This window comes from Peromyscus eremicus, chromosome 4 (genome assembly GCF_949786415.1).
Source record: "Peromyscus eremicus chromosome 4, PerEre_H2_v1, whole genome shotgun sequence".
NCBI classification, from domain to species: domain Eukaryota; kingdom Metazoa; phylum Chordata; class Mammalia; order Rodentia; family Cricetidae; genus Peromyscus; species Peromyscus eremicus.
Window position 1 is genome coordinate 6,719,448 of NC_081419.1, and position 27,604 is coordinate 6,747,051.

At 53.1% G+C, this 27,604-nt stretch overlaps 2 protein-coding genes across 2 annotated transcripts; both read right to left on the reverse strand.

The window, feature by feature from the left end:
• Positions 1 to 39: 39 nt before the first annotated feature.
• Positions 40 to 11,941, reverse strand: Fpgs (folylpolyglutamate synthase). The gene is made up of 15 exons (XM_059260076.1): positions 11,773 to 11,941; positions 10,324 to 10,452; positions 10,184 to 10,237; positions 9,217 to 9,281; positions 5,681 to 5,795; positions 5,455 to 5,532; positions 5,274 to 5,335; positions 5,081 to 5,183; positions 4,744 to 4,821; positions 4,298 to 4,445; positions 4,124 to 4,213; positions 3,265 to 3,415; positions 2,763 to 2,838; positions 2,059 to 2,125; positions 40 to 554 (listed from the first exon to the last, which is right to left on the reverse strand). Exons 1-15 carry the CDS (start codon positions 11,908 to 11,910, stop codon positions 145 to 147), a joined length of 1,764 nt encoding a protein of 587 aa, XP_059116059.1. The 5' UTR covers positions 11,911 to 11,941; the 3' UTR covers positions 40 to 144.
• A 9,332-nt stretch (positions 11,942 to 21,273) lies between these two features.
• On the reverse strand, positions 21,274 to 26,971 carry Cdk9 (cyclin dependent kinase 9). The gene is made up of 7 exons (XM_059260077.1): positions 26,435 to 26,971; positions 25,885 to 25,966; positions 24,120 to 24,210; positions 23,696 to 23,862; positions 23,422 to 23,593; positions 23,121 to 23,269; positions 21,274 to 22,150 (listed from the first exon to the last, which is right to left on the reverse strand). Exons 1-7 carry the CDS (start codon positions 26,881 to 26,883, stop codon positions 21,785 to 21,787), a joined length of 1,476 nt encoding a protein of 491 aa, XP_059116060.1. The 5' UTR covers positions 26,884 to 26,971; the 3' UTR covers positions 21,274 to 21,784.
• Positions 26,972 to 27,604: the final 633 nt, after the last annotated feature.

Below are 27,604 nucleotides of genomic sequence, written 5' to 3' on the forward strand. Positions count from 1 at the left end.
CTCACATCCCTACACTCTACCAAGAGCCCAGGACCCTGGGCCAGTCTCAAAAAGAATCTGCAAGCAGAAATCGAAAGGCACTGAGTATCCGTCTGTGGAGAAGCGGGCAGGTGTGGAAGTTCATGGCTGATCCCGCGGCCTCGGCTACTGGGACAGGGAAGGCTCCAGCAGCTTTAGGACTCCCCCCACCAAGTGCAGGCTCCCCGTAACCAGTACGTGGACTGCAGCAGCCTCTCGGAGAATGCTTGCCCCACTGCTGGCTGTGGGGTGGCTGAGGACGCTCCTTGGAGGGCTCGGGGGTTGAAAGATGGGATCCCGGCCTTGGCTGATCCACTGTAGGGCGTGGGAGATGCAGCTAAAAACTAGGGAGTTCGTGCTAGCAGAGTGAGGTGGGTGCTGGGCCAGCAGCAGGGAGCCCGGCCCGCCAGGCTCTGCGCTGGGGCCACTCCAGAGGTCAGGGCTGGCTTGTTTCTCGGCCAGGCAGCTCCAGTGTTGCTGGTGTTGGAGGCAGCGGAGCAGCACCTGGTCCAGAGTCACTGTGAAGTTCTGCTGGTCTGTAGGGTCCAGGACAAGGCATGTCAGTGGAGGGGAGAGGGAAAGGGGCCGGCCCACAGTGAGCACTTGCTTAGCACCTGGCTCTTTCTAAACAGCGCTTCGCCAGACTCTGCTGGCTGCCCGCACGGTGGACTGTGACCAGTGCCAAGTGCTCGCTAGCATGAGAACCAGAGCCTGGTAGTCCAGCTCCACAACTCCATGCTCATCTTTACAAAGTGTCCAGCTGGGGTCCCTCACCAGGTGGGCATAAGTACTTCCCAGGAAGCTGGTTAAAAATACACATCTCAGAGCCCTCCATACATGGTCCAATGTGAGACCTGGACATCTATCTGCATGCTCACACCCCTTTAAAGTGTTTTTAGATACAATTGCAGGACAGTACAAAAAGCATTTTAGGAGCCAGTGAGATGGCTTAGTGTGAAGACTTGCCTGGCAACCCACATCTGATCCCGACAGCCCATGACCCACATGGCGGAAGGAGAGAACAGATTCCCAAGCTGTCCTCTGACCTCCACTCATGTGCCCCAACCCCAACTAAATAAGTGAATAAGTGTAATTAAAAATAACTTTTGCCGGGCAGTGGTGGTGCACGCCTTTAATCCCAGCACTCGGGAGGCAGAGGCAGGCAGATCTCTGTGAGTTCGAGGCCAGCCTGGGCTACCAAGTGAGTTCCAGGAAAGGTGCAAAACTACACAGAGAAACCCTGTCTCGAAAAACCAAAAAAAAAAAAAAAAAAAAAACCAAAAAAAAAAAAAACAACTTTTAAATGCATCTTACATTGCAACCAGGTCCTTGCATTCTTCCACACATGCCCAGACCTGTATCTTCACCAGGCAGTAGTAACTGCCCATCCTTCGTGCAACGCACACTGATATTTTCCATTCTCTTGTATTCGGTAACTTCTAGTTGAGACTCACCAAGTTGACTTCAGTAGCCATTAGTGGGCTGCAACCTGCCCTTCAAAAAATGCTAGACCTGAAGCCGGGCGGTGGTGGCGCACGCCTTTAATCCCAGCACTCGGGAGGCAGAGCCAGGCGCATCTCTGTGAGTTCGAGGCCAGCCTGGGCTACAGAGTGAGTTCCAGGAAAGGCGCAAAGCTACACAGAGAAACCCTGTCTCGAAAAACCAAACAAAATGCTAGACCTGATAATCCCTTTACTGTGTTGCAGCTACATGGCACAAATTTTAAAATGTACTAAATGGTGTTTCCATAATAAAATCTACACCCTGGGGCTGGAGAGATGGTTCAGTTGTTAAGAGCCCTGGCTGCTCTTGCAGAGAACCCGGGTTCAGTTCCCAGTATCCACCCACATGGTGGCTCACAACCATCTGTAACTCCAGTCCCAGGGGATCTAATGACCTCTCCTGGCTTCCCCAGGAGCCAGGCACTCAGACACACACATACAATAAAAATGAATCTTTTTAGAAATGCTATCGTCTAGCGTGGTTTGGAAGCTCCCATTCCTCCCTGAGCAGTCTGCCTCGGGCCCTGTCCCCTCTCACCTGCGTCCTCTGTGGATGACACCTCTGTCAGGTTGGGGCAGAAGACAGCATAGTCAAACTGGCAGGGCTGGGAGGCCAAGGGAGACGCGGTGTCAGGGCTCTGAAAGGGTGTCCCCCCCCCCACCTGACTTCCAAACAGCCCTCCAGGCCCACCCACTGGAGACGCTGCCCATCCCTGAACTAGTGTCCTCCTGGCTTACAGCTTGCACAGCCCTATTGTCCTAAGTACTGGCACGCGTGTACTGGACTGGAGATTTGGGGGGTACCTACTTAAGGTGGTTTAGCTAGAGAACAGGCCCCAACCCCAGGCTGGGCTAGTTTCTGTCTGTGAACCACTTCAGCCACCTGCTCTGAAATGGGAAATGATCCTAGGAGCCATTTTTGGTCCTGACAGCTTAGAAGAGACTCAGTTTCCCCAAGCAAAGATGCCACAGACAGCCAGGCATGGTGGTGCACACCTTTAAACCCAGCACTTGGGAGACAGAGGCAGGTGAATCTCTATGAGTTCGAGACCAACCTGGTCTACAGGGGACAGCCAGAACTACACAGAGAAACCCTGTCTTGAAAACCCAAACCAAAAAAAAAAAAAAGACACCACAGGGAACGGCTCCATTTCCCAGCTGAGGACATCCCGGCCTGCAGCGCCCACATGGGCGGAGCGGGAGCTGCAGGCCGCCCGCCCACTCTCCAGGTAGGTCCCTCACCTGCAGCAGCTTCAGCAGAGCGGCAGAGTCCCTGTCACCAGTGGAGTTGAAGAGCAAGACATGTACTTCAGGCCCACTGTGCCAGGAAGAAAGGGTGGGGTGTGCCTCCTGCCTCCCTCCCAGCCCATTCCAGCCCTTTCCTCGAACTGGCCCACCCTCACGCCTGGCATTAGGCCCCTGGAACTGGAGTTACAGATGGTTGTGAGCCACCATGTGGATGGATACTGGGAACTGAACCCGGGTTCTCTGCAAGAGCAGCCAGGGCTCTTAACAACTGAACCATCTCTCCAGCCCCAGGGTGTAGATTTTATTATAGAAACACCATTTAGTACATTTTAAAATTTGTGACATGTAGCCAAAGCACTGTAAAAGAATTATCAGTATGACATTTTTTACAGGGCAGGTTACAACCACTGATGGCTACAGAAGTCGGCCCCCATGGGGTCATTACCCAGGACCTGGAACCCCGCCCCCGCATGCCCAGCCCAGAAAGAGAGCTCACCCATTGGGGCGTTTACTGCGCTGTAATGACTGGCAATACCAGCGCACACAGGCCTGCACGCTGCTGGTGGTGTGTGCCCCGTCCAGGTACCAGGTGAGAGGTCCCCGCCGCAGCACCTGTGTCCGACCAGGCCACTCCGTGTCCCGAAGCCCTGGCAAAGGCAAGTGAGACAGGACTCTGGGATCCACAAGGCCTGCAGCCTTCTGGCCCTGCAGGTGGATCCACCAAGAGCCTGTTACTGATGTTAGCCCCTGGGTTCCCAGAGGGGCTGCCTTGCTATGGAATCTTCCAGGCAACCCTGAGAAGGGGCTGTATCATACAATCATACATGATTCCCATGTGACGGCCACCAGAGTTTTGAGCTCATACACAAGTGAGGGCTGGGGTTAGAGTGTGACCTCAGATCTGCTCCAGGGCTGTCCCTGACTGCGACCCTGGCACACTGGAACTGTTCTAAAGGGTTTAACAGTGTGAGCACCTACTGTAGGGAAAGGCGGTTCTAGAGGGATGGGAGGAGAGGGGCCGCACAGCCTAAGGACAGACAGCAGCTACTAGAGTCTTCCAGGCTCTAGGCTCAGCATCTGAGTGAGGTCACGTCATGAACCATCAAAACAGCTCTTGGCGGTGGGTGCTATCCTTATCTCTTTGGGCAGATAGGGAAACTGAGGCTCCAAAGATCTGTGAACTCTAGGGCCGAGAGCAATGTTCACCCTCAGGAGCGATCTAGAATTGCCCCAACCCCCAAACAGAAAACCAAAAGATGCATCTCGAAGGTCACAAAGATGCAGCAGGGGGCTAAATACATCTTAGGGGAACAAGAGGTGTGGTGGTCTTGGCTGGGCAGGAAGCTCCAACTCACCATGTCTCATGTGAGAGGTGGGATGGAACACAGGGGCCAGAGGCAGCTGCCCCCGTGTGCCTGGCCTGGACACCTTCAGCTCCCGGACATCTGCGGGGCAGAAGTCTGTGTTCAGACCCCTCCAAGGCAGGCTCCATGCACCGCCCACCTGCCCGCCCACACTGGCCGACCTACCCTGGTGGTCCTGCTGCTCCAGCCAACTATGGGCCAGCTGCAAGGCTAAGGCTGCATTGGACCGCTGGTGCTCTCCCTCCAGGCCCAGGGTCAGCGGCAGCCCACCCTCTTCCAGGACTTCTAACGGTGGACACAGGTACAGAGGACACTATGGGCAAGGAGGGCCAACAGCTAGTCAGTAGACCCACCACGACTTCACTGTGTCACAAACCCTGTGAGCACCCCAACCATCAGGGCCTACCAAGACTGCTCCCAGAAACACAAGTGTTCTGGAGCATAAACAGCACCCCCTCCAACACACACACACACACACACTCACACACACACACACACACACACACACACACACACACACTGCACATGAGGAACCCAAAGCCTAACAGGAGACAGTATCCGCCAGGTCAGCACGCACCTCCACCCTGCCACCAGACCACCCACTCACTCACTGAGGTCTGCTGGGCTCGATCCCTCAGCACGGCCAGGGGACCTTCTGGCTGTAGCACAGTAAAGGCAGGAACATCAGGCTGCAAACAGACCACAAGTAACAAGGGCTGACGGGTCCTCCGTCTGCGGCCAGTGGCCCCACAGACCTGGGACTGGGTCTAACTTCAACCGAGGCCATACAGGGCTTCAAGTCACATGGGGAGAGCAGTGGGAAGCCAGACTGTGCAGATGGCTAGGACTTGGTCCTGAGTCGGAACACTAACGGTTCTGCCCAGCCATTCTCTCCTGAGTGTTAAAGGATAGACCCTGGGCTCCCATGAACCTCTCCTGCCATGTTACCTTAAAGATGCCCCCTTTCTGCCAGGCTATTTTCTCCACCGTGTCTCCTAGCAGGCTGGTGTGGTCAATACCAAGAGAGGACACTCCACACACCACTGGCTTTCTGAAAGAGACAAGAAGGTCCTGATCCCCTAATACTGAGCCACCAGGCACAGGCTTCTGGCTGGCCACCCACCTCCCAGAGCTACCTCACCTGATGATGTTGGTGGAGTCATAAGCCCCGCCAATGCCCACTTCTATCACAGCCAGGTCCACCTGCAGAAGACCAGACAGCATGGCAGGAGGAATACCCAGATACCACATGGGAGCAGGAAGCTCCCTTCACTATATTCCGGTCCCCAAGGACTCATACAGGGTCTAAGAAAGACACACACCTTCTCTTGGAGGAAGACATGGAAGGCCATGAGTGTGAGGAAGCGGAAGTAGGCAGGCATAGAAATGTGGCTGTCATCCTGCAAAAGGAACAAGTCAGAGGCCACAGTCCCACAGCCCCCTCTCTGGGGAGATGGGCCCGGCCCACACAGTCCTCCACAGTCCCACAATCCCACAGCCCCCCAACTCTGAGGAGATGGGCCCGTCGCAGCCCTCCAGCCCCAGCACCTTGAACTCCTCCAGCTGGTGATAGAGGCGCCAGAAGTGTTTGGTAAAAAGTTCCGGACTGATGGGCTTCCCATTGATGCGAATCCGTTCACGCACCTGCACCAGGTGGGGAGAGCTGCCGAGAGACCTGGGGTCATCGGGACTCCTGCCCCAGCCTCAGGGCCTTCCTCGCCCTAGTCAGACTTCTTTCAGAAACACGCAGCTGTGTCCCTCCCCTGTTCGCGAGGCTCTATGAAGTCAAGAGCTCCTAACTAGGGCCTCCCAGCCCTACAGAGGCCCAGCATCTCAGAACTACTTCAGTCTCTAGCCCCAGACTTCCGCCACCCTTCCTCTACGTCAGAGAGTTCATCCCACTTACGGTACCACTCTCAACTAAGACACACCCCTCCAGAAAGGAGGGAGCTGGCCTTGTCCCCAGAACGGTCTAGCATCTTCTCTGGGCCCCCAAAGCCCCATGCTTCCCCATCACACAGATCAGTGACTCTGCTAACATGTGGCTACAACATCCACCTGCCTTTCAGTCTCAAAGTAATAAATCCAGAGGGAGGAACCATCAGAGCCATTCCCCTGCCCCATCCACATGCTGGGCTAGAAGGCCTCATGGGCCCAAGTCAGTGGCTAGAGGTTTTATAAATTATTACTGGTGCCAGAGGTAAGGGCACTTGCTGCCAAGCTTGATATCTGAGCTCCATGCCAAGAACTCACATGGCAAAGGAGAGACTCCTCCTAAAAGTTGCCCTCCGACCTCTACTCATGCTCCATGAGGCATATGCACACATACAAGCACATATACAGTAAGAAGATGAATAAAGGTAATACAGCCGGCCGGTGGTGGCACATGCCTTTAATCCCAGCACTCGGGAGGCAGAGCCAGACAGATCTGTGAGTTCGAAGCCAGCCTGGTCTACAGAGTGAGATCCAGGACAGGCACCAAAACTAAACAGAGAAACCCTGTCTTGAAAAAAAACAAAAACAAACAAACAAAAAAAGGTAATACAAAAGTAATTAAATTTTCTCAAGCTTTTAAAAAAAGTATTATTCTTTTTCTTTAGGTTTTTTTTTTTTTTCTTTTTTAAGGTAGGGTCTCATATAGCCAAGGCTGGTCCCCAACTAGCTGAGGATGACCCTAAATTCCTGATCCTCCTGCGTCTATCTCCCAAGTGACGCATTTCACAGGCATGTGTCACCACACTCAGTTCCCAAAAGACTATTCTAGAAGACAGAAAGTTGCCTTATATAGTCATAAATTGCTTCACAACCTTTGGCCAGTGACAGACATATACTGTCCTTTACGATTATATCACCTATCGATGCAGCAGCCACTTAATGTTAGTGTGCCACGATCACAAGTCTCCTAAAGACACATTCCTCCAGTCTTGGTAAGTGACATGTGTCTGCTGGTGACTCCTCAAAGACCCTCCCACACCAAGTCATCTCCATGTCTTTCCTTCCTTCCTTCCTTCCTTCCTTCCCTTTTTCTGAGAACTCTGAGATCCACCTGCCTCTGCTGGGATTAAAGGCGAGCGCCACCACACCCAGCCAGCTTCCGTTTCTTTATTTTGAACAAACACCAGTTTAGGGGAAGCATGTTGACCTGAAGTGGCTGTAGCCAACTGGTCTCAGCTGCGTCTGGAGGTGGCCTGACGGAGCTGACAGAGTAGAAGAAAGCAAAAGTTGGATATGCTCCTCCTTCAAGGAACAAACCCCAAGGAGCACAATCAGACTCATTCCTCCAAAATGTCATTCATTTAAGGAGACAGGCCAAGACACTCAGGAAGCATAGGACACAGGTTCTACCTCCAGATCTGGATGTCTGTGTGCCACCACAAGGGGGCGCTGCCTCCAGAGGAAAGCTGCAGCTAAGGCTGGCAGAACTCTACTGCCCCCCTGTGGACACTTAGCAAGGGCCATAAACAGCCCTTACCTGTGTCTTCCTGCTCCTTACTGCAAAGACATCTTAACCGACAAACATTTTTGTACTACTTACAGACTGTATCTGGAGAGCCTGGGAGAGGGCTCAGTCAGTAAAGTGCTTGCCATGAGGATCTGAGTTCAGATCCCAGAATTCCCACACTCCCCCCCAAAAAAGCTGACATAGCCTCACTGCTGGGGAAGCAGAGATTAGAGGATCCTTGGGGCTCCTCCAGCTGATTCCAGGAGCTCCAGGCTCAGGTTCAGTGAGAGACCCAGCCTCGAAACACACACACACACACACACACACACACACACGCGTGTGCGCGCACACACACACTAAAATAAATAGTATGCTTGTGCACCCATACATACACATAAATCATATTGGAAGCTGGGTGAAAAGTGGCACACGCCTTTAATCTCAGCACTCAAGAGACAGAGGCAGGTGGGTCTCTGTGAGTTTGAGGCCAGCCTAATAATCTATATAGAGAGTTCCAAGACAGCCAGCCAAAGCTACACAGGGAGACCCCCCCACAACCCCGCCCTGCCTCAAAACAAAAATTAAAAAATAGGGCTGGAGAGATGGCTCAGCGGTTAAGAGCACTGCCTGTTCTTCCAGAGGTCCTGAGTTCAATTCCCAGCAACCACATGGTGGCTCACAACCACCCGTAATGAAATCTGGTGCCCTCTTCTGGCCAGCAGGTGTATATGCAGACAGAACACTGTATACATAATAAATAAAAATTAAAAAATAAATTAAAAAATAAAAAAGCAAGCAAAAACAAGCTGGGTGTGGTGGCTCACGCCTGTAAATCCAGCAGGACTGAGGTAGGAAGGACCTCAGGAGCTCTAAGCCAGCCTGGGGCACAGAGTGAGTTCCAGGTTAGCCTAGGCTAGAGTTAACACCCTGCCTCAAAAAACCGAAATAGGGACTGGAGTGATAGTTCAGCAGTTAAAGGCACTGGCTGCTCTTGCAGAAGACCTGGGTTCGATTCCCAGCACCCACATGTGGCTCAGAACCCTCTGTAACTCCTGTTCTACCAGGCACACATGTGAAGCCCATACCCGTAGGCAAAATACCTATACACATAAAATAAAAATACTAATTAAAAAACTAAAAAAGCAAAAGCAGTCAGATGGTGGTGGTGCACGCCTTTAATCCCAGCACTCGGGAGGCAGAGGCAAGCGGATCTCTGTGAGTTCGAGGCCAGCCTGGTCTACAGAGCGAGATCCAGGACAGGCACCAAAACTATACAGAGAAGCCCTGTCTCGAAAAAAAAAAAAAAAAAAAAAAAAAAAAACAAGAAAAAAAAAAAAGAAAAAGAAAAGAAAAAATTACATTTGGAATTTAAATTAATAAAAGAGCATCTGACTCTTCCAGCCAGGTACTTAGGTCATCCCTTAAGATACCATCACTGTCCTTCCATTCCCTTTACTGATGGCTGCTATTAGTGGGCCAATACAGGCATGTGGATTTAATGTTTGCTGCATGGATAACTACTGGCAGAGAGACAGACAGGCTGGCCTTGGCTCTGGTACCACAGCCCTCACAGAGCTAAGAGGCAGATACCACCCCCACCCTACCCCCCGCCCAAGAGACACATCCTCCCAGAGTACAGTACCTAAAGAAGCCTGTCTTCAGGCCGTAATTCCGCAGGATGCGTTCAGTGAAGGCACAGGTGGAGCCCTAGAGAGCGTTGGTGGGGTGAAGTGATGGTTAATACTGATTGGAAACTTGGCAGCACCTACAGCCACCCGGGAGACATGTTTCTGGGCAGGTCTGTGAAGGAGCTTCTAGACAGGGATGCCGGAGGCAAGCCGAACGCCAGCATCCATTACTTCCTGACCAAGGACCCAACTGGATCTCATGCCATGATGGACCATATCCCCCAGGACTTACCGTCAAATAAACTTTTTTTTTTTTTAGATTTATTTATTTATTATGTATACAGAAGAGGGTGCTAGATCTCATTACAGATGGTTGTGAGCCACCATGTGCTTGCTGGGAATTGAACTCAGGAACTCTGGAAGAGCAGTCAGTGCTCTTAACCGCTGAGCCATCTCTCCAGCCCCAAATAAACTTCTTCCCTTACATGTTGGACAGTTTCATGTCACTTTCACATAAGCTAGATATCTGGGAGGGGACCTCAATTGAGAAAACACCTTTGTAAGATCGGGCTGTAGGCAAACCTATGGGGCGTTTTCTTAATTAGTGATTGATGTGAGAGGGCCCAGGCCATGGTGGGTAGTGCCACCTCTGGGCTGGTGGTCCTGGATGCTCTAGAAAGCAGGCTGAGCAAGCCATGAAGAACAAGCCAGTGAGCAGCACCTCTCCATGGCCCTGCATCAGCTCCTGCCTCCAGGTTCCTGCCCTGACTGCTTTGGATGATGAACTATTATTATATGGATCTGTGGGTGAAATAAACTCTTTCCTCCCCAGGTTGCTTCTGGTCACGATGTTTCATCACAGCAATAGTAGCCCTAACAAGACACCCTAAGTTGCTATTTGGTAGCAGCACGTAGAAAAGCAGCTAATAAATGTGGACAGGCCCCAGCCCACGTGGACTCCTCTTGGGTTACTTTTCTTACCTTTCCTTTGGTCCCAGTGACATGGATAATGTTTAGGCAGTTTAGGTCCTCCACCTACAACAGACAGAAAGATCCCTATCTCAGCCACAGGGCTCCCCAGCAGATGGGGTAGAGGTGTTTCACAGGATCTACTGCCTTACCTGCAGCCCACTCCGTGACAGGTACACCTCCATGGCTTCCAGCTGCGCCTGAGGGTCACTCCGTTGACGCTTTACCTGCTCCAGGTAGCTGGCATTGGTCTGCAGGGTGTTGAGCATGCGCACAGCATCCTGGCAACCATAGTCCTGGTTCAGTGAGGGTCCTTAAGGACAGAGGTGCTCAGCCCACCAGTGACAAAGCCAGGGCAATAGGCCGTTATACCAGTCCTGCTACCTTGGTCTACACTTACTTGGTGAGGAGAGAACCCTGGCATACTTCCAGTTCTGGCAAAGATGGGAGCCCCACCTGGGGAGTGCCAGGTAAAGCTGGCAAGATTAACAGGCCTTCATTTCCTGAGCTGCCTTCCCAAGCCTCTATGCCCTCAGCCTTGACCCTCATACCCCCTGGGCCTTTGTCTTTATTCATTCATTCGACCACTACACTGGGCACCCATTGGGCTGGGACAAGGTCCACAGGCATCTAGGGACTTGGAATTCTGGAATTCCTTAAGGCTCTGGAGTTCCACATTCTAACCCCAAGACAAGATGATGAAAGCAATTAGATCTTGAAGAGGAGGAACAGAGGGAAGGAAGATGTGCCCAGGCCATCCAGCCAGAACCCACAGGTGGGCACAGCCTCAGGAGAGGTGGTACAGCCTCAGGAGGGGGCGGATGGGGGTGGGGCCAGAAAATAAATGGAGAGAACTAAATCAGAGGTATTTGAGGATTTAAATCCGGTCGTGTGTGTGTGTGTGTGTGTGTGTGTGTGTGTGTGTGTGAGTGTGTGTGTGTGTGTGTGTACTATATCTACATTCTGAGAAGTCCGTGCTCAGGTAGTCCCCTCAGGCATCAGACCCACGTCACCTGCCCCCTTAGCCTCAAGGCTTGGCTAGAAGCCTCACTGCCCTCAAACCAGTGCCACCTGCCTGGCTAACATCAAGTTCTGGTCACTGACAACTGAACCCTGGCACAGCAATCTACAGACATTTTCTGTTTTCCAGATTCTTGGTCTCTTTATCGCCTCTTTTCCTGCCTGTCTGCCAGCCAATTCTGCACACCTGGATTGCCAGCCTTCGAGTCCTGGAGACCCCAGCTCCTCCCGGACTTTTCCACTCTGGACTCCAGACTCCTCCCTTCCCCCTCATCCCGCACTGCCAGTGCAGACTCTGGGGTCACTGCAACTTCTGAAACTCAATTCAGACGCTGGGCGACCTGGTGTAATCACCAGCGCCCCTTCCCTCTGCAACGCACACCCTAGGAATTCTCAGATCCGGCCACCTGACCCCAACTTTCTGGTTCCCGGTCACCTCCCCTGGACTCCGGGATGTCACCGCCTCCCTAACCCCGCAACTTCAGGATCCGCTGCCCCAGCAGCTGGCGGAGCGCGGAACGCGGCTCCGGTCTAGCCCACGTGTCAGTGCGCGACCATTTGTCCCACCGCGGGTCAGAAACCTGATACTCCATGCCGGGCTCCTGCGGCGCGGGCCACGCGCTCAACCACCGCCGCGCCGCGCCCTCGGCCGTTGCACCACGCGCAGAAACAGCTGCCAGGGACAGAGCCGAGCGCAGGTGGCTCCGCGCCCACGACATAGTCCTGATGCCACTGCCGGCTAGGCCTGGGCTGGTGCCGCCCCGCTTCGCCCCGCCCCACCCCGCCCTGACGCGCCTCTGAGATCCACCAATCAGAGTCTCGCAAGACCCCCCGGACCAATGAGAATCGGCGCCCTATCGCGGCCATCTTTGTGAGGGGCAGTTCGCGGGCCACTGCGCGGCTTTCGCCGTGCTTCTAAGGGCGCACTGCCGGGAAGGGTGGGGTGGGGTGCGTAGAAGGGGACCTTAAAGGGACTGCGCACCTCCAAAGTTCTGAGCCGCAGGTCTTAAGGACTTTGCCACATATCCCAAAATAGCCACCCCGAGCCAGCAGCCCTCAGTCCCTGCTCCAGGCCAGCTGGGATAGAATTACAGAGCTGGCAGACGCCGGTGGTCATCAATTCCCAGCACCGAAATGTCCCGGCTCAGGCGCAGTGGGGAGGTGGCCTTTGCGGTCAAGAATCTGACGCCTCTCCCGAGGCCCCTAACGCACTCTGAGAAACCTAGGAAGACTTCCTAGAGGAATGGCACCCTTACGGAGGCCTGCGGGGTGCAGGAGAATTTCCGGGCTAGAAAGGGTACAGTGATTCAAAGCCTCTATTTGGTTGGACCGAGTTGCTCCCTGGATGCTCCGTTCTGCAGGGCCTTGGAGCCTGTATAGAATGTGCATTAGGGCTAGAGTGGTTAAGAGCACTGGCTGCTCTTCCATAGTTCCAAGGTTGAGTCACGGTTCAAGTCTCAGGACCCACACTGCGGCTCACAGTTGGGGACACGCCTACTTCTGGCCTCCAAAAGCACCAGACACGCAGGCACACAATGTAGTTCACAGACTTGCAAACATACAAAAAAAAAAAAAAAAAAAAAAAAAAAAATGGGGCTAAAATTAAAATGGCTTTAGGGAGAGGAGAATGATCGGATTAGCACTTTGTAAACTCCCTGGCAATGGACAGTTGATTTGAGAGCAATGGAGGGGAGGGGGGATACACAGTAATCTCACCTAATTGTGGGTGAAGAGGCCCCTCCATTTGTGGAAGACACTGGAGAAAAGACGGCCCTTGGATCGACGATGGGTTTTCAATATCTCCCGCTTTCTATCATTGGGCTTAAATATTTATCAGGGATTGCCTCTTGTTAAATAAACAAGAGATGTTTGGGGAGGAGTCTGGACTTCGGCTCTCTGAACATGCTGCTGGACTCAAACACACAGAGATCTGCTTGTGTTGGCCTCCTGGGTGCTGGGATCAAGGTGGTCAAGTGTGTATTTCAGCAAACAGCTTCGCTCATTTTGGGCCCACTTTTCCTCTCTGTTTTTCTGTGGGGTTCAGTCTATAACCCAGGTGGACTTGAGACACCATAGCAGGGCCAGGATAGTCTCAAATTCTCTTATGCAACAAAAGATGACTGAACTCAGTCCTCCTGCCTCCACTTTCCAAGTGCTGAGATTACAGTGCTGGATGACAGGCCTGTAGAGCCACACCTGGTTTTACATCCTGCTGGGATCTAATCTAGCACCTCGTGCAAGCTGGACAAGCCACCTGCCACTGCCCAGTCCTCCGAGGACTTGGTTTGTTGTTTTGAGACAGGTCTGGTGTAACTCAGGCCTTCCTCAAACTTCCCGTGTAGCCCAGGATGATCTGAAACTCTGGTCTTGCTTCCTCCACCGCCCAGGTGCTGGGATTACAGGATTTTGCCACTTCGCCTGGCTTTGTCCACAGGCGTATTTCAGTGAGCAGCCTCATCCATTCTTAGCCTACTTCTCAGTCTCTCTGTTTTTTCTATGGGGTCTCAGTCTGTAACCCAGGAGGACTTGAACTCAAGATCCTTCTTCTATCTGCTGACTGGTCTGACAGCCCTTGTGAGCCAGTTTTATTTTTTTTTATCTTCTCTCTGCCAATCACAAAAGCACTTTGTGCCTCTAGAAGTGTGATTAAGAGGCAGAGCTTCAGCTAGGTGGTGTTGGCACGCGCCTTTAGTCCTAGCACTCGGGAGGCAGAGGCAGGCTGGTCTCTGAGTTCAAGGACAGCCTGTTCTACAGATGTTCCAAGACGGCCAGCGATACACTATAAAAATATAATATTAAAGTAAAAGCATTTGTGTACTTAGCTCTGTCCTGGGGTGGGGATGGTATTTTTTTTTAACTGTCAGATCTGTAAGAAGTGACACTGGAGTTGTACAGCAGCCCAAGGAAAGGCTGCTTGCTATCTTCTGTGGAGCGAGGAAGAAAGCCCTGCTCGTCTACGTTCCTGCCTTAGCGAATTTCCTTTCCTCTCGTTGTTTTCCTTGTTTGGTCGACTGGGTTTTTGTTTGTTTGTTTGCTTTGTTTTGTTGTTTGTTTATGATAGGTTCTCACTAGATAGCCTACAGTGGCCTGAAACTCCCTCTGTAGCCCAGGCTTGCCTCTAACTCTAATTCTCCTGCCTCAGCTTCCCAAGTGCTGGAAATGCATCCAAGGTTCAAGGAATACAGTTATATGCCACTATGCTCAACCTAATTTCCTTTATCTTTTAGTTTCCTTTTTATTTTGTGTGGGTGCTTTGCCTGTATTTGTGTCTGTGCGGCACCTTTGTATAGTGCCAGCAGAGGGCAGAAAGGGGCAGGGGGTGGGCAGGTCCCCTGGAACTGGAACTACAGGCGGTTGGTTGTGAGCTGTCATGTGGGTGCTGGGAATTGAACCCAGGTCCTCTGGAAGAGCAGGCTGTGCTCTTGACTGCTGAGCCGTTTCTCCAGCCCAAGTTCCTTTCTCTTCTTTGCCATGTCAAAGCTATAGCGGGGCTGGGATCTGGCTAAGCACTAGAGCGTTTGCTCTGTAGACAGCAGCTCTAACTGGAAACAGAAATGCCGACATGGAGGACGAGACACTGGCAATTCCGTGGGTCTACACTGGTATTATTCCACTTGTAGCAGGGAATTGTAAGTGGTATGCCTGGGCCTTGAGCATGTCACCTCTACCCTAGACCTGAGTATATTCTGCTGTCCCCAAGGGCAGGTTTCATGACTTTCCATGTGTTTATTTTATTATTTTGGGATAGGTCTCATATATCCCACACAGGGCAGAAATAAGGAAGGTAAATGATGCCATTACATCATTGCAAAATACAGGAAGCAGCCTAAACACAGCCCACCGGAGATTAGCCAAGGGTGCAGTCGTGTTTCCACACCTGGAGTACTCCACAGCTTAGCAAAGAAAATCGGCCACAGGGACATCTACATCCAACACAGCCCAGAAGGAGATCCTGGGCAGAAAGGCTTGTGGATGGGCTAGCACGATGGCTCAGTGGCTGAGGCACTTGCCCCTCCATGTATTAAAACTGCCTTGAACTCCTGATCCGCCTCTTCCACCTGGAAAGTGCTGGGTTTACAGGCATGCATCACTATCATATTCAGTTTATACATGCTGGAGGTCATGCCCAAGGCCTTATGCACACCAGGGAAGCACACCGCCAACTGAGTTTTAGCCCCAGCCTTCAATTCCATTCACAGACCGTGATCAACCCTGTACAAGCAGACTCCATACCATACAGCTTCCATGTACTTTTCCTTCCTGGTGCTAGGGTTGGCACACACATGTGCGTGCCATAGCATGTCTGTGGAGGTCAGAGGACACCTGCAAGAGTTGGTTCCCTCCTTCCACCAGGTGGGACCTGGGAACCAAACACAGGTTGTTAGGCTTGGGGGCAAGCGCCTCAGCCACTGAGCCATCGTGCTAGCCCATCCACAAGCCTTTCTGCCCAGGATCTCCTTCTGGGCTGTGTGTAGGCTGCTTCCTGTATTTTGCAATGATGTAGTGGCATCATTTACCTTCCTTATTTCTGCCCTGTGTGAGCAGAACCTAAGACTAAGAAGTGAATGACTAGGTCAAGGGTGATTTGCAGTACGCATGCTCATACATATTGCTTTGTTGTGCCCAACAGAGGAGGCAGAGGAAGTTTCCTCACTCCAGTGGCTCCTTCTATCTTCATATCCCCTATGCTTGGCATCAGCCGCCTCAGAACCTTGTTTGAACCTGAGACTGTCCTCATTCTATGGGGGGAGAAATTGAGGATCAGAGAGATAAGAGAGCACACCCAGACTTGCTCGATAACATCTACCCTTGCTCCTCCCACCACCTGTCTGCTCCTCCAGTTCTCCCGTAGTTCCTGGGCTTGCTGTGGGCCTCTAGAACGTTGCCTCCTCACCCCCGTCTCTGATTAGTTTCCTCCACAGCAAGCTGAGGTCTGAGGGAAGAGGTCTATCAGACCCTTCCTCACCTGGGTCTCTATACCTGGAATACTACAAAGAACCAGGACATTCAAACTTATCAGCAGGTTTGCACGGAAGCCTAGCATTCAGAAGTGGGGTGCATCTCTGTACCCCCGGCATAGACAAGGATCCTCCATGTTCCAACATCTACACCAATGACCTACAGAGACCCCCGTCCTTAAAGAGTTCTCGATCCTTGGCAGGCCTTAACTATGGCTACTTACAGGAACCTGAGTGAAGATGAGCTCCAGGAGCACGGGCAGCTAGCTCACCAATGTCTGCAGTGCTGAAGAAACTGTCTCTCTCCCTCAGCAACCGTCACCTGAAAATGGGCTTCCTTTGGCCCTGCAATCATGCCTTCTAGAATGACTGGAGGAGGCAACTGGCATTCTCTCAGGACCCCTTGTGCGCTTCCATCTCACAGAGCAGGTGACATGGATAAATATGCCACATGCCCTCCTGAAGACCTTTCTTCTCTGGGCTTCCTGCCACCTGCTTGTCTTCCTGTCTGTCCTAAGGGTGCACTTTGCTGGTCTCACTCTCTCTGTTCTTTGTGATCTCAGGCCTCTCTGCCACACTGGCATCCTATGTCCCAAGTCTGTGATAACTTCACCATGCCACAGACTTAACTGTCCATCAGCCTCCTGGGCTCTTGCCCACAATAGCCACAGTATCTTTTTTTTTTATTTTTCTTTTACTTTTTACCCCACTCCCCCTAGCCACAGTATCTCATGGCAGCTACCTCTGGAATTGCCGAAGCCTGCTCAAGTTGGCCCAGGCCAACCCAACTGAAAAGCATCTATCCACCTGTGGAGCCACTCGGAGCCACAGCCAGGTCTCACTCTGGGTCCTTATGCCAAGCTCCACCGTCCCCAGGCCCCCCTCCATAGTTCATCGTTTCCCTCCCAGGTCTGTCTTGCTGTCTGCCCTCTGCCCCCTAAGTTCTCGTTCTTAGGGTAGTTCAGGCCTGTGGGGTCCACATCCCTTATGACAAACTCCAAGCTCTGCTTCTTCCTGACTTGGACCATCACCCAGGCCAGTTTGCTAATGCTCACACTTAGTGATCACTGAGCACCAACGGTTTAATCCTGTTAGCAGCCTGGACTATGATCATTCTCACTGCATAGAGTAAACTGAGGCACAGGATGTGGTGATAGACTGTGTACCCTAATAAAATTTGCCTGAAGATCAGAGAACAGAACAAGCCACTAGATTAAACATAGAGGCCAGGCAATAGTGCCACACACCTTTAATCCTAGCACTTGGGAGGCAGAGATCTGTCTGGATCTCTGTGAGTTCAAAGCCACCCTGGACTACATGAGATTGACTCAGTCTAGAAGAGAAACAGAGCCAGGCAGTGGTGACACACACCTTTAATCCCAGTACTTGGGAATCACACACCTTTAATCCCAGCACTTGAGATCTCATGCCTTTGCTTAGGAAGCACACATGCCTTTAATCCCAGCACTAAGAAGGAAGTGATCTGGCTGGGTGGAGAAAGGTATATAAAGTGTGAGGAGACAGGAACTAAAGCTTTTCGGCTGAAGCTTTTCAACTAAACATTTTTCGGCTGGACTCCTTTTGGCTGAGGACTCAGAGACATTCAGTCAGAGGATTTGTGGAGTTGGTGAGGTAAGATGTGGCAGTGGCTTGTTCCTTTGTCTCTCTGATCTTGCAGCGTTTACCCCAATATCTGGCTCCAGGTTTGTTATTAAAAGACCATTTAGCAATTCGTGTTACAACAGGAGGCTACTCAACCAGCCTGGGTCACATACAGAATGAGGACGGACCGTGGGGTCTTTATATTGGTCTGTCCCTCTGGCCTGGATCATTCAAGTCTGCATGACTGATCTCCACTGTTTCAGGACATTGGCTCCTGTTACCTGCCAACCTTTTGTCCCTTTGGGACTTTGAAGCATGTGGTTGTATTACCATTTCCAAAGAAATACTTCTCTGGGCCAGGGGAGATGATTCAGTGGGTTCAGTGCCTGCATTTGAGACAACTGACCCCACAGCACCTGGGAGGCGAAGGCAGGTTGATCTCTGAGAGTTCGAGGCTAGCCTGGTCTACAGAGAGTTCCAGAGGGGTTGGGGAAAGGAAGGCATCATCCCTGAATCCCTGGCCTGCACCTTGTTTGTTTATTGATCCTTTGTGGATTTTACATCATACTTTCTGATCTCCCTGTCCCCTCCAATCCTGCCCTCAGCTCTTGCAACCTCCGTCTGCCAAAAAAACAAACAAAACAGAAACAAAAACAAAACAAAAAAGACAGAAGACTCTTGTTCTGGAAGCCTCTTGAGTCAGTTTATCCTTTACTGGCCTGCACTTTGATTTTGAGACAGGGTTTCTCTGTGTAGCTCTGGCTGTCCTGGAACTCGATCTGTAGACCAGGCTGGCCTCGAACTCACAGAGATCCTCCTGCCTCTGCCTCTCGAGTGCTGGGATTAAAGGCGTGCGCCACCACCGCCTGGCTGCAAGTTCTTTCTAGACATGGTGCGGCTCTGGGATGAGTGCACTTGTGTCTTGCCTCATGTAACCCTCACGATTGTTTCTGAGGAAGGTTGTGTTCTGAGCCCCATTTCCCGGGGAAGACAGGGACTTAGTCATTTACAGGCTCCATCCCGGGCCCTACCTGACTCCTGCCCCACCTGCTCCATGTTGTTAGGTCAGGTCACTGCAATCACCTGCTCAGTGGGGATCAGGCCTTAGCTGGGCGTCTCACCTGCCTCCTGTATAACACAGGTGACACTAGTCTGCTCCTGAGACCCCCGAGACCCCAGTGTCGCCTAGTAATAAATACACTGGGCAGGGCTTCTGAGGGTCCCTGTAAAGTGGAGCTGTGCAGTGAGCAGGGTTCCTTACATCATCTGCTCATGAGAGTGTCTGGTGACAGGGCCTTCCCTGGGGGCTGCAGTGGTTACCATCCTGGAGCCTGGAGGCCTATTTACCCACAAGAAAGTAACACAAGCAACACAAGGTTCCTGGGATCTCCTACCTGAAAGGAAGCGGTCTTAGATTCGCAAGCACTCCCTGGTGGACCTTTCCAAGCCATGGTTGCTTCCCTCCAGGACTTCTCAGCCCCAGGCCAGGACCTGAGCAGGTATCTGGCACTCTTCATTACCTGCTCCCCTAGTGGGTGGGACACTAGTGACTCACAAGTTGAGGTGCCTCTGGTCAAGCCAGCTCTACCCATCTGTAGTCGGACTGCAGGCCCTGCTTGGGAGGCTCCCAAGGCCTCTCTTACCCTCTCCACCAGGGGTGGTTTTACCCTATAGGTTCCCGCCTCCATCCTGAGCACAGCCCAGTAACCTTCTCGGGCGTCATCCTAGCTGGCCTGTCTACTCCAGGGCTAGCTGGACTCCCCTTGTGGGTTAAATAACAACTAGATGGAGGTTAAAGGTGAGCGGCAGGAGGGGGTAGGTGGAAGGAGGGGAATATGGTAATGGCCAAGCCCTCGGGGCGGCCTTCCTGCCCAGGGGAGACTGGCTCTGCCTGGCTTCTTCCAGCTGTCCTCCTCACACCTACCCTTGTAGTTGGACCCATTTGGTTCTTGTCCTCCCTAGCAGATGAGTGGAGCCAGAGAAGGGAATGCAGGTACGCCATGGGGGGATGAGGTGACCTTGACCTCATCTATTAGAAGAGAGGCCTTGTTTTACCAGCTCAGCCGAAAAACAAACCAACCAAAAAACAACCAACCAACCAAAAACCACCCAGGAGACACGAAGCAGCCCCTAGACTGCAGGGGACTTCAACAGAATGAGTCCAGGGTTTCCTAGTGTTTCCAGACTGTGTGAGACACACTCAGTCTTCTGTGTGTCAGATCAGCACAGCTGACACTGTCTAGGAGCTGGGAACAAGACCCGTGCCTCCCTCCACAGATGGGGACAATACGCATGTCACATCAGGGTATCAGGGTTGGACAATGAAGCAGGCTCTCCCTGCGGTGACATCGGTGACATCGGAGGAGAAAGGGATAAGGAAGGGTCAGCTTGGCTAGCTGCTTCCGGGACTTTACAGAAACTTGAAGTTCGTGTGTGCGTGGGTTGTGTCCATCACATGGCACATGTGAAGGTCAGACAACCTGGGGGCTCCGTGACTCAGTTCTTCTACTGCGAGGGTTGCCGGGATGGAAGTCAGGTCAGGAGGCTTGGCCAGGGGTCTTCACTGAGCCATGTCAGCAACCCAGTGGAATTTAAGGCCTGCTTCCTGCTTTATCACACGGTAAAAACATTAACTAAAGGAGCAAACACAGACACGTGGAAGGACAGAGCCACACGCTTGCACAAGTTCGGAAGGCTGTGGCCAGCCTCACCAGCCTGAGGCTTTTGCTTCCACACCAAACCGACTCTCAGCTGCTCTGTACTTCCTTTCCTCAGTCTACATTTTGAGGGCATGGTATGTGTAGTGGATGCGTGTGTGCACACTTATGCTTGTGGGTGTGTACAATGTTCACGTGTGTGCTAGTGTGTGGAAACCAGAGGTTGACAGTGTCATCCTCAACTGCTTTTGTTTTGAGACAGGGTCTCTCACTGAACCTGGGAATTCCTGACTCAGCCTGACTGGCCAACAAGCCACAGAAACCCTACCTTCACCTCAGTGCTTGGGTGACTGGCAAGAACCGTGTTCTGTGCAGGTGCTGGGGGTCGAACTCAGGCCCTCCCGCTTGTACAGCAAGCACTTTACTGACTGAGGCACCTCCCCAGTCCTTCCTTTTCTGAGTCTGAACCTACTGGAGCATGGGTTCCAGGGGATAGGGGTAGGCCTTGCTGTGTTCCCATTCACACAACAGCCCTGCAGCTGCCGCTCCCCACTCCTGCAATTTCAAGTCTGCAGTGTCTTGCACATGGGTCAAGTCTGAGGGCTTATGAGCCAAAGCGGCCTTGGACCAGCTGCTCACCACCACTGCAGCTCACAGGACACTTGCCAACACCAAGCCCAGTACAGTGGGGCACTGTGGATTTGCCTTCTGAGGGTGAGAAGTGCTGTGGAAGGTACCCAGGAGGGGAACAAGACAACCACTTACAGTGTTGGGTGGTAAAGAATCAAGACAGACAGCGTCCTGGCCGACTAAATCCTAGGACAAGAGCTGAGAATTAAATGCAGAAAATATAGCCACTTACTGGAAAAAAAAATAACTTTTAATTTTAACCAACAAAACTGCATCCAGGAATGTCTCTGAACTGAAGAAACACGATAAAATTATCCCTTTGAAGAAACCAAGAGTTCTCACCAGCCCCATGCTCCTGAGGTCTACGCCAAAAGTAGCCCATTTCTGAGGTGCCTGTCCCTCAAATTTCTCATCCCCAGGCAGGGCTGGGAATGGTGAGGGGGCTGTACCCTCCTCCCATCGTGCAGGGAGTTCTTAGAACGTCACAGTGGGTGAGTTTCTCCCACCTTACTTCCTGTCCAAGCTGAGACCCTCCAGAGAGGGGCAGGCAGGCTGGCCCTGGCACCCTCCAGGTCTCGCAGCCAACGTTCCACTCCAGTCCACTCAGGTAGCTGTTCCCAGCGCCCAGGATGGGGAGAAAATTTACTAGGAGAAAAATCTCAAACGTCCCATCATGTCACATGTCCCAGTCACACAGCAGAGGAGCAATCCTCCACCACCACCTACGAAGAGCCCTAGCGCCTGCCTCAGAAGACGCGCTCAAATTCTGTCTGGTTGGTAGTAGCTGGATTTCGGCTCTGGTTGGTGGATTGCTGAGTGATCTGGCTGCCCTTCCGCCGTGGCGGTGCTAGGTACTCAAACATTGACGTCAGGTGGGTAGACAGCATGCCCTTGAGGTCCGAGGGCATGGGGTCTGACCAGAAGAAGTCGTGGTTGAGTGCGTCGTCACTGTCAATCCGCTGTGCAGGGTCGAGCACCAGCAGCTTGTCAATGAGGTCCAGAGCATAGGGGTCACGGACATAGGCCTTCAGCCGGTCCTTCACCTTCCGCTTCTGGCCCTTGACCAGTTCCAGCTTTTCAAAGAGCTCATACTTCTCCACATTCGGCCATACCTGAGAGGTGCCAAGGAGAAGACAGGGTTGGAGGGAAGAATGCTCATCTAAGCCGCCGGGCTTTGGATTTGCTAAAACCACCTCTCCCTCATGCTCCCTGACCCCCTACCCCAAAGAACCAGATGTCTTCAAGATGAAAGCAGTGGTCAATCCAGATGTGGCATACTCCCTAGTGTCCGGGCATTTTATACAAGTCACCTGGGATAAATGTGCCAGCCCCTGCTCAAGGACATTCCTGCTCACCAAAAAAGCTTTAAATTGCCCCCAAAATCTCATGTGTTGTAAGGCTTGGTCCCGAGCTGGTGGTTCTATTGGTTTTTTTTTTTTTTTTTTTTTTTTTTTTTCAAGACACGGTTTCTCTGTGTAACTTTGTGCCTGTCCTGGATCTCGCTTTGTAGACCAGGCTGGCCTCGAACTCACAGAGATCCGCCTGGCTCTGCCTCCCGAGTGCTGGGATTAAAGGTGTGCACCACCACCGGCAAGCCTGGTGGTTCTATTGGAAGGTGGTGCAAACTTCAGGGAGGTGGAAGCCAAATGGGAAAATGTATCCCATGAGGCATTTTGAATATCGTTTGGTGGTAAGCCAGTGTGCCACCCCACTGGCCCCTGCTCTTCTGCGTCCTCACTGCCATGACCACACCTCTGCTCTCCTGTGAACTCTCTGCCAGGATATTTAGCAGCATCTCAGCACCAAAGCAAAGGCTAAGCAAGCATGGGCTGAAGCTTCTGAACAAAAGCCAACCTTTCCACTTTTGTTCCCAGGCACTGAGACAGCAACAGAAAGCTAATACAACACTCCCATAAAACCAACAGGCTCAGGAGTGAGATAGCGTCCGTAAGGCCCTGAACAGCAGGCCCACGTCCTCCATCAACCAGCCTCTTCTCCATGAAGGATTGACTTCACTCTTGACTACTGGCCAGAGGGACCTGGATCTCTGCACCCCTAAGACCATTCAGTTTGGCTACGTACCTCTGGGGTTATGGAGCCACAGAGCTGGCTGATGAGGGCAAGCTGGTGCTGCTCCGTGTTGCCCTGCATGATAGGGCTGCGAGTCCACATCTCTGCCATGATGCATCCAGCACCCCACAGGTCAATGGGCGGGCCGTAGTCCCGCTCTCCTGAGAAGAGTGTACCAGGAGGGCCTTTAAGCCCCAGGGCCTCCTGAGACTCGATGTCCCAGGGCTGATGGATCAAGAGGCCTCGGCAATGGAGGCTGCGGCCAGGTAGATACCCGGCCCCTGCCACCCTCTGCCCGCTCGGGAGTCCTCACCGAGCAACAGCTCCGGCGGCCGGTACCACAATGTCACCACTCGGTTGGTATAGCGGTTGGGCTGGCTGTTCTTAGCTAGGCTGAATGCACGAGCCAGCCCAAAATCTGCCAGCTTCAGGACCCCATCCCGGGTGATGAGCACATTGGCAGCCTTCATATCCCTGTGCAGGATCTTCAGGGAGACAGGAGAGCTCAGTCAGGTTTCACAGGGTCCTTTAGTCCCAGCCACACAGCCGTAAAGGACAGCGGCAGCCCCAGTACCTCCAGCCCCTACCTTGTTCCTGTGGATGTAGTAGAGTCCATTCAACAGCATCTGCATCACCCTCTTGATCTCAGACAGTGTGAACTTGACTAAGACGTTGCTCAGCAGCCCAGCAAGGTCATGCTCACAGAAGTCAAACACCAGATAGATACTGCCCTTGCAACGGTTATAGGGGGAAGCTGACACAGAATGAGTGGAGGGAAAAAAATGTCAAAGATCTTCACCCATTTCATTCTTCCACAGTCAACTCCCAACCCTCCAACCCACAGACACCATGAGTGGTCACGAAAGCACCAACTCCAATGAAAAGAAGATCAGAGGAACCTGTGTGGTAAATCTGAGCCAGGAGGAGGCAATTTAAGCACATCTACCTCAGGGGTGGAAACAAAGCCTTAGTTGGTAAACCTCATTAGTTCACAAGAGCAAAGCAACACACCTTTGGTTCGACAAATCTCAATTAGGTTGACTACATTCTCATGTTTTAGGAGCTGTAGAATCTTGATTTCCCGCAAGGCTGTGATGGGGAACTAGGGAGGAGAAAGAAAGGAAGTAGTCAGTGTGCAGTAGACCAAGGAACTGGCCAAGGGTGAGGTCTACACTAAGGAACAGAGGTTGAAAGGCAGGTAAGAGTATGGTTTCTGTGTGATGGTTCCTGTCTGTAATCCAATCTCATTACCCAGGAGTCACAGACCGTAGAACTGCCCCAAGTTCCAGACGGGCTGGGTTAAGATCCTGCCTCAAGCCGGGCAGTGGTGGTGGTGCACACCTTTAATCCCAGCACTCGGGAGGCAGAGCCAGGCGGATCTCTGTGAGTTCAAGGCCAGCCTGGGCTACAGAGAGAGTTCCAGGAAAGGCGCAAAGCTACAGAGAGAAACCCTGTCTCGAAAAACCAAAAAGATCCTGCCTCAAGAGGCAGGGAGAGAAAAGTTGTATACATAGATCTGCAGTCAGCCTTTGCAAAGTATAAGTACAATAATATGAACATCTCAAAGAGCTGCTAGATTTTTTTTTGGTTTTTCGAGACAGGGTTTCTCTGTGTAGCTTTGCGCCTTTCCTGGAACTCACTTGGTAGCCCAGGCTGGCCTCGAACTCACCGAGATCCGCCTGGCTCTGCCTCCCGAGTGCTGGGATTAAAGGCGTGTGCCACCACCGCCCGGCCTGAGCTGCTAGATTTTACCATCTAAATCAGGCTGGCCTTCAACTTGTTTGTGAACCATCCTTATCCTTCAGCCTGAGTACTGGGATTATAATCATAAACCTCTACAGGCTAGGAATTTATTTCAGAGAACCCAAACAGGGATAAAGTCTCTACCACCAACACTAGTGGGTAAAGATTCCTGGAACTAGAGATAGTTGAATGGTTAAGAACACCGGCTATGGCCAGGCCTAATGGCCCATGCCTTTAATCTCAGCAGATACAGTTGGATCTGTGAGTTCAAGGCCAGTTTGGTCCACACAGTGAGTTCAAGGACAGCCGGGGCTATTCGGGAGAGATCCTGCAACAAACCAACACAATTTACATATAAAGACCCCGTTTCAAAAACAAAGAAACAGACACACAGACAAAAAACACTGGCTAGAGGACCAAGGTTGAATTCTCAGCACCCACATGATGGCTCACAACTTTTTTTTTTTTTTTAGTTTTTCGAGACAGGGTTTCTCCGTGTAGCTTTGCGCCTTTCCTTGAACTCACTCTGTAGACCAGGCTGGCCTCGAACTCACAAAGATCCACATGCCTCTGCCTCCCGAGTGCTGGGATTAAAGGCGTGCGCCACCACTGCCCGCTGGCTCACAACTTGTTAACTCAAGTCCCAAAGGTCCCAACACAGCTTTCTGGCCTCCTCAGGCATGAGGTAAACATGTGGTACAGAGATATGCATGAAAACAAAACACTCATACACATAAAATAAAGTAAAAAAGTTTTTTCTTTACCAAGAAAGTGGTTGGGGAGGGGCAACACACTTTTAAAACATAGCCTTGAACTTAATCGCCTTTTAAAACAACATGCACTGCATGCAAAGTACAGGCTCCCTTACTTGGCCCCCGCTAAACTTTGCCACTAAAATTTGGAAAGCCAAATTCCTTGTTATGAGGAAAATCTCAAAATACTAGGTATAAACAGAATCTCAGCACAAAACCCTTTGAAGCAGGAGTGTGAAACCGACACAGTTTGGAAGGCCCGCCCTGTGGATCATACTCACCCCCTCCTTCTCATTCTCCATCAACACTTTCTTCAGAGCCACCTTCTGGCCCGTCTGACGGTGCTTGGCTTTAAACACTTCCCTGCAGGCACAGAAAAGACCCAAGAGAATCCATCCATCAGGCATTTCCGCGGGGCCCGCCCCTCCCCCACGCGGAGAGGGGCCGCTGGAGACCAGACACAAGGCGGGGCGCGGCCTGCAACTCCCGGACGCGGCTACTCTCTCGGCACTTCGTGTTTTCCGTCCCCCTCCCGGCCTCTGCGCTCTGCCCTCGGCCCCTGCTCCGTCCCCGGGACTGTCTCCCCAAGATTCCGCTCACATTCTGAGCGCCTCCCGGGAACCCCACCCCACCCCCATCCCGGGCCTCAGGCTCCTCCCCGCTAGTCAGCTCGGTTAGGCCGGGGCCGTCCGCGGCGCGGCCTAGCGGGACCAGGCAGCAGCCGGGTTAATAGAAGCTTCCGGACCACCTCGGTCCGGACTCCGGACATCCCGACGTTTGTGCTGGAAAGTACAGGTCCTGGGCTCCCCGCCCCACGCGACCTACTCTTACCCGAATGTGCCTTGGCCGATCTTGGCAAGTTTCTCGTATTTGGTGACCTCATCGCAAAACGGGCACTCCACTGAGTCGTACTGCTTGGCCATGGCCGCCTCCAGCGCGCCGCCGCCGCCGCCGCCGCCGCCGCCGCCCCCAGCCGCAGCTCCCGCCGCTCCCGGTCCCGCCACACTCCAGGCCCCTCCGCGGCCGCGCCACTTCCGCCTCCAAGGCCACTTCCGGCCTCGAGGTGCCGATCCCGCCTCTTCCGGTCTCCGCCCGCCGCCAGGCCCCCTGGGACTTGTAGTTCCCGAGAGGCCAGGGGGAGCCGGAGCTGCAGAGGAGCCTCCGCCGCCGCCACTACCCCCGCCTCCGCCGCCGCCGCCAGTGCTGTTGGCGGCTCCGATCGGGGGCGCAGGGAGCCGTGGCGCTGGGGCTGGGGCTCGCGGCGGTGCGTCCCGCTGCATTGGCCCGGGCCGCGCTGCTGCCGAAGCTGCTGCCGCTCTGGCTCCCGATCCGGGGCCAGCCGCAGTGCCCTGCTCCTCCTCCTCCGACGGCGCCGCCTCCGCTGGGCTGCGCGGGGCGGCGGGTGGGGGGAGGAAGGCCTGGGGAGGGGTGGGGGCGGGGGCTCCCTGGTCAAGCCCGGCCCGGGGCAGCCGGGCAAGGGGGCGAGACGAGAAGAGCCGATGAAGAGGCGGCCCGAAAGCCCGGGACGGGGCGCGTTATAAAGGGGGAGGTGCCCGTCCTGGCCTCCCCTCCCCCTCTGCCCGCCCCCTCCCTCCTCCTCCCACCCTCCGCGGCCGCACCTGCCGCCGCCGCCGCCTCCCGCCCACCCGCTCCCAGTCCAGCGTCCGCCGTCGGCGCGTCACGGCCAGCAGCCCCTCCTCTGCCTTTGGAGGTGGGGCCCTGCACTAGACACCTGCCTGCGGCGCCCTGCCTCGTGCCTCAGTTTACCCCCCCCCTCCAATGCCAGCTGCCACCGAATGCAGCTTCTTCCGGGGCTGAGAATGTGCTCCCGGTGAGGCGAAGGCGGGAAGTGCCGAGGGAGCGGCCTGAGCCCCTAGGAAGAGAGAACTGCCCCCGCTGCCACCTCCGTCGTCTCAGCCACCCGCCGTTGACATGGCAACTGACGGCCGCCAGGGGGCGCGGCGACACTGGAGGCGGAGAGCGAGCAACGCTCAGGCCTAA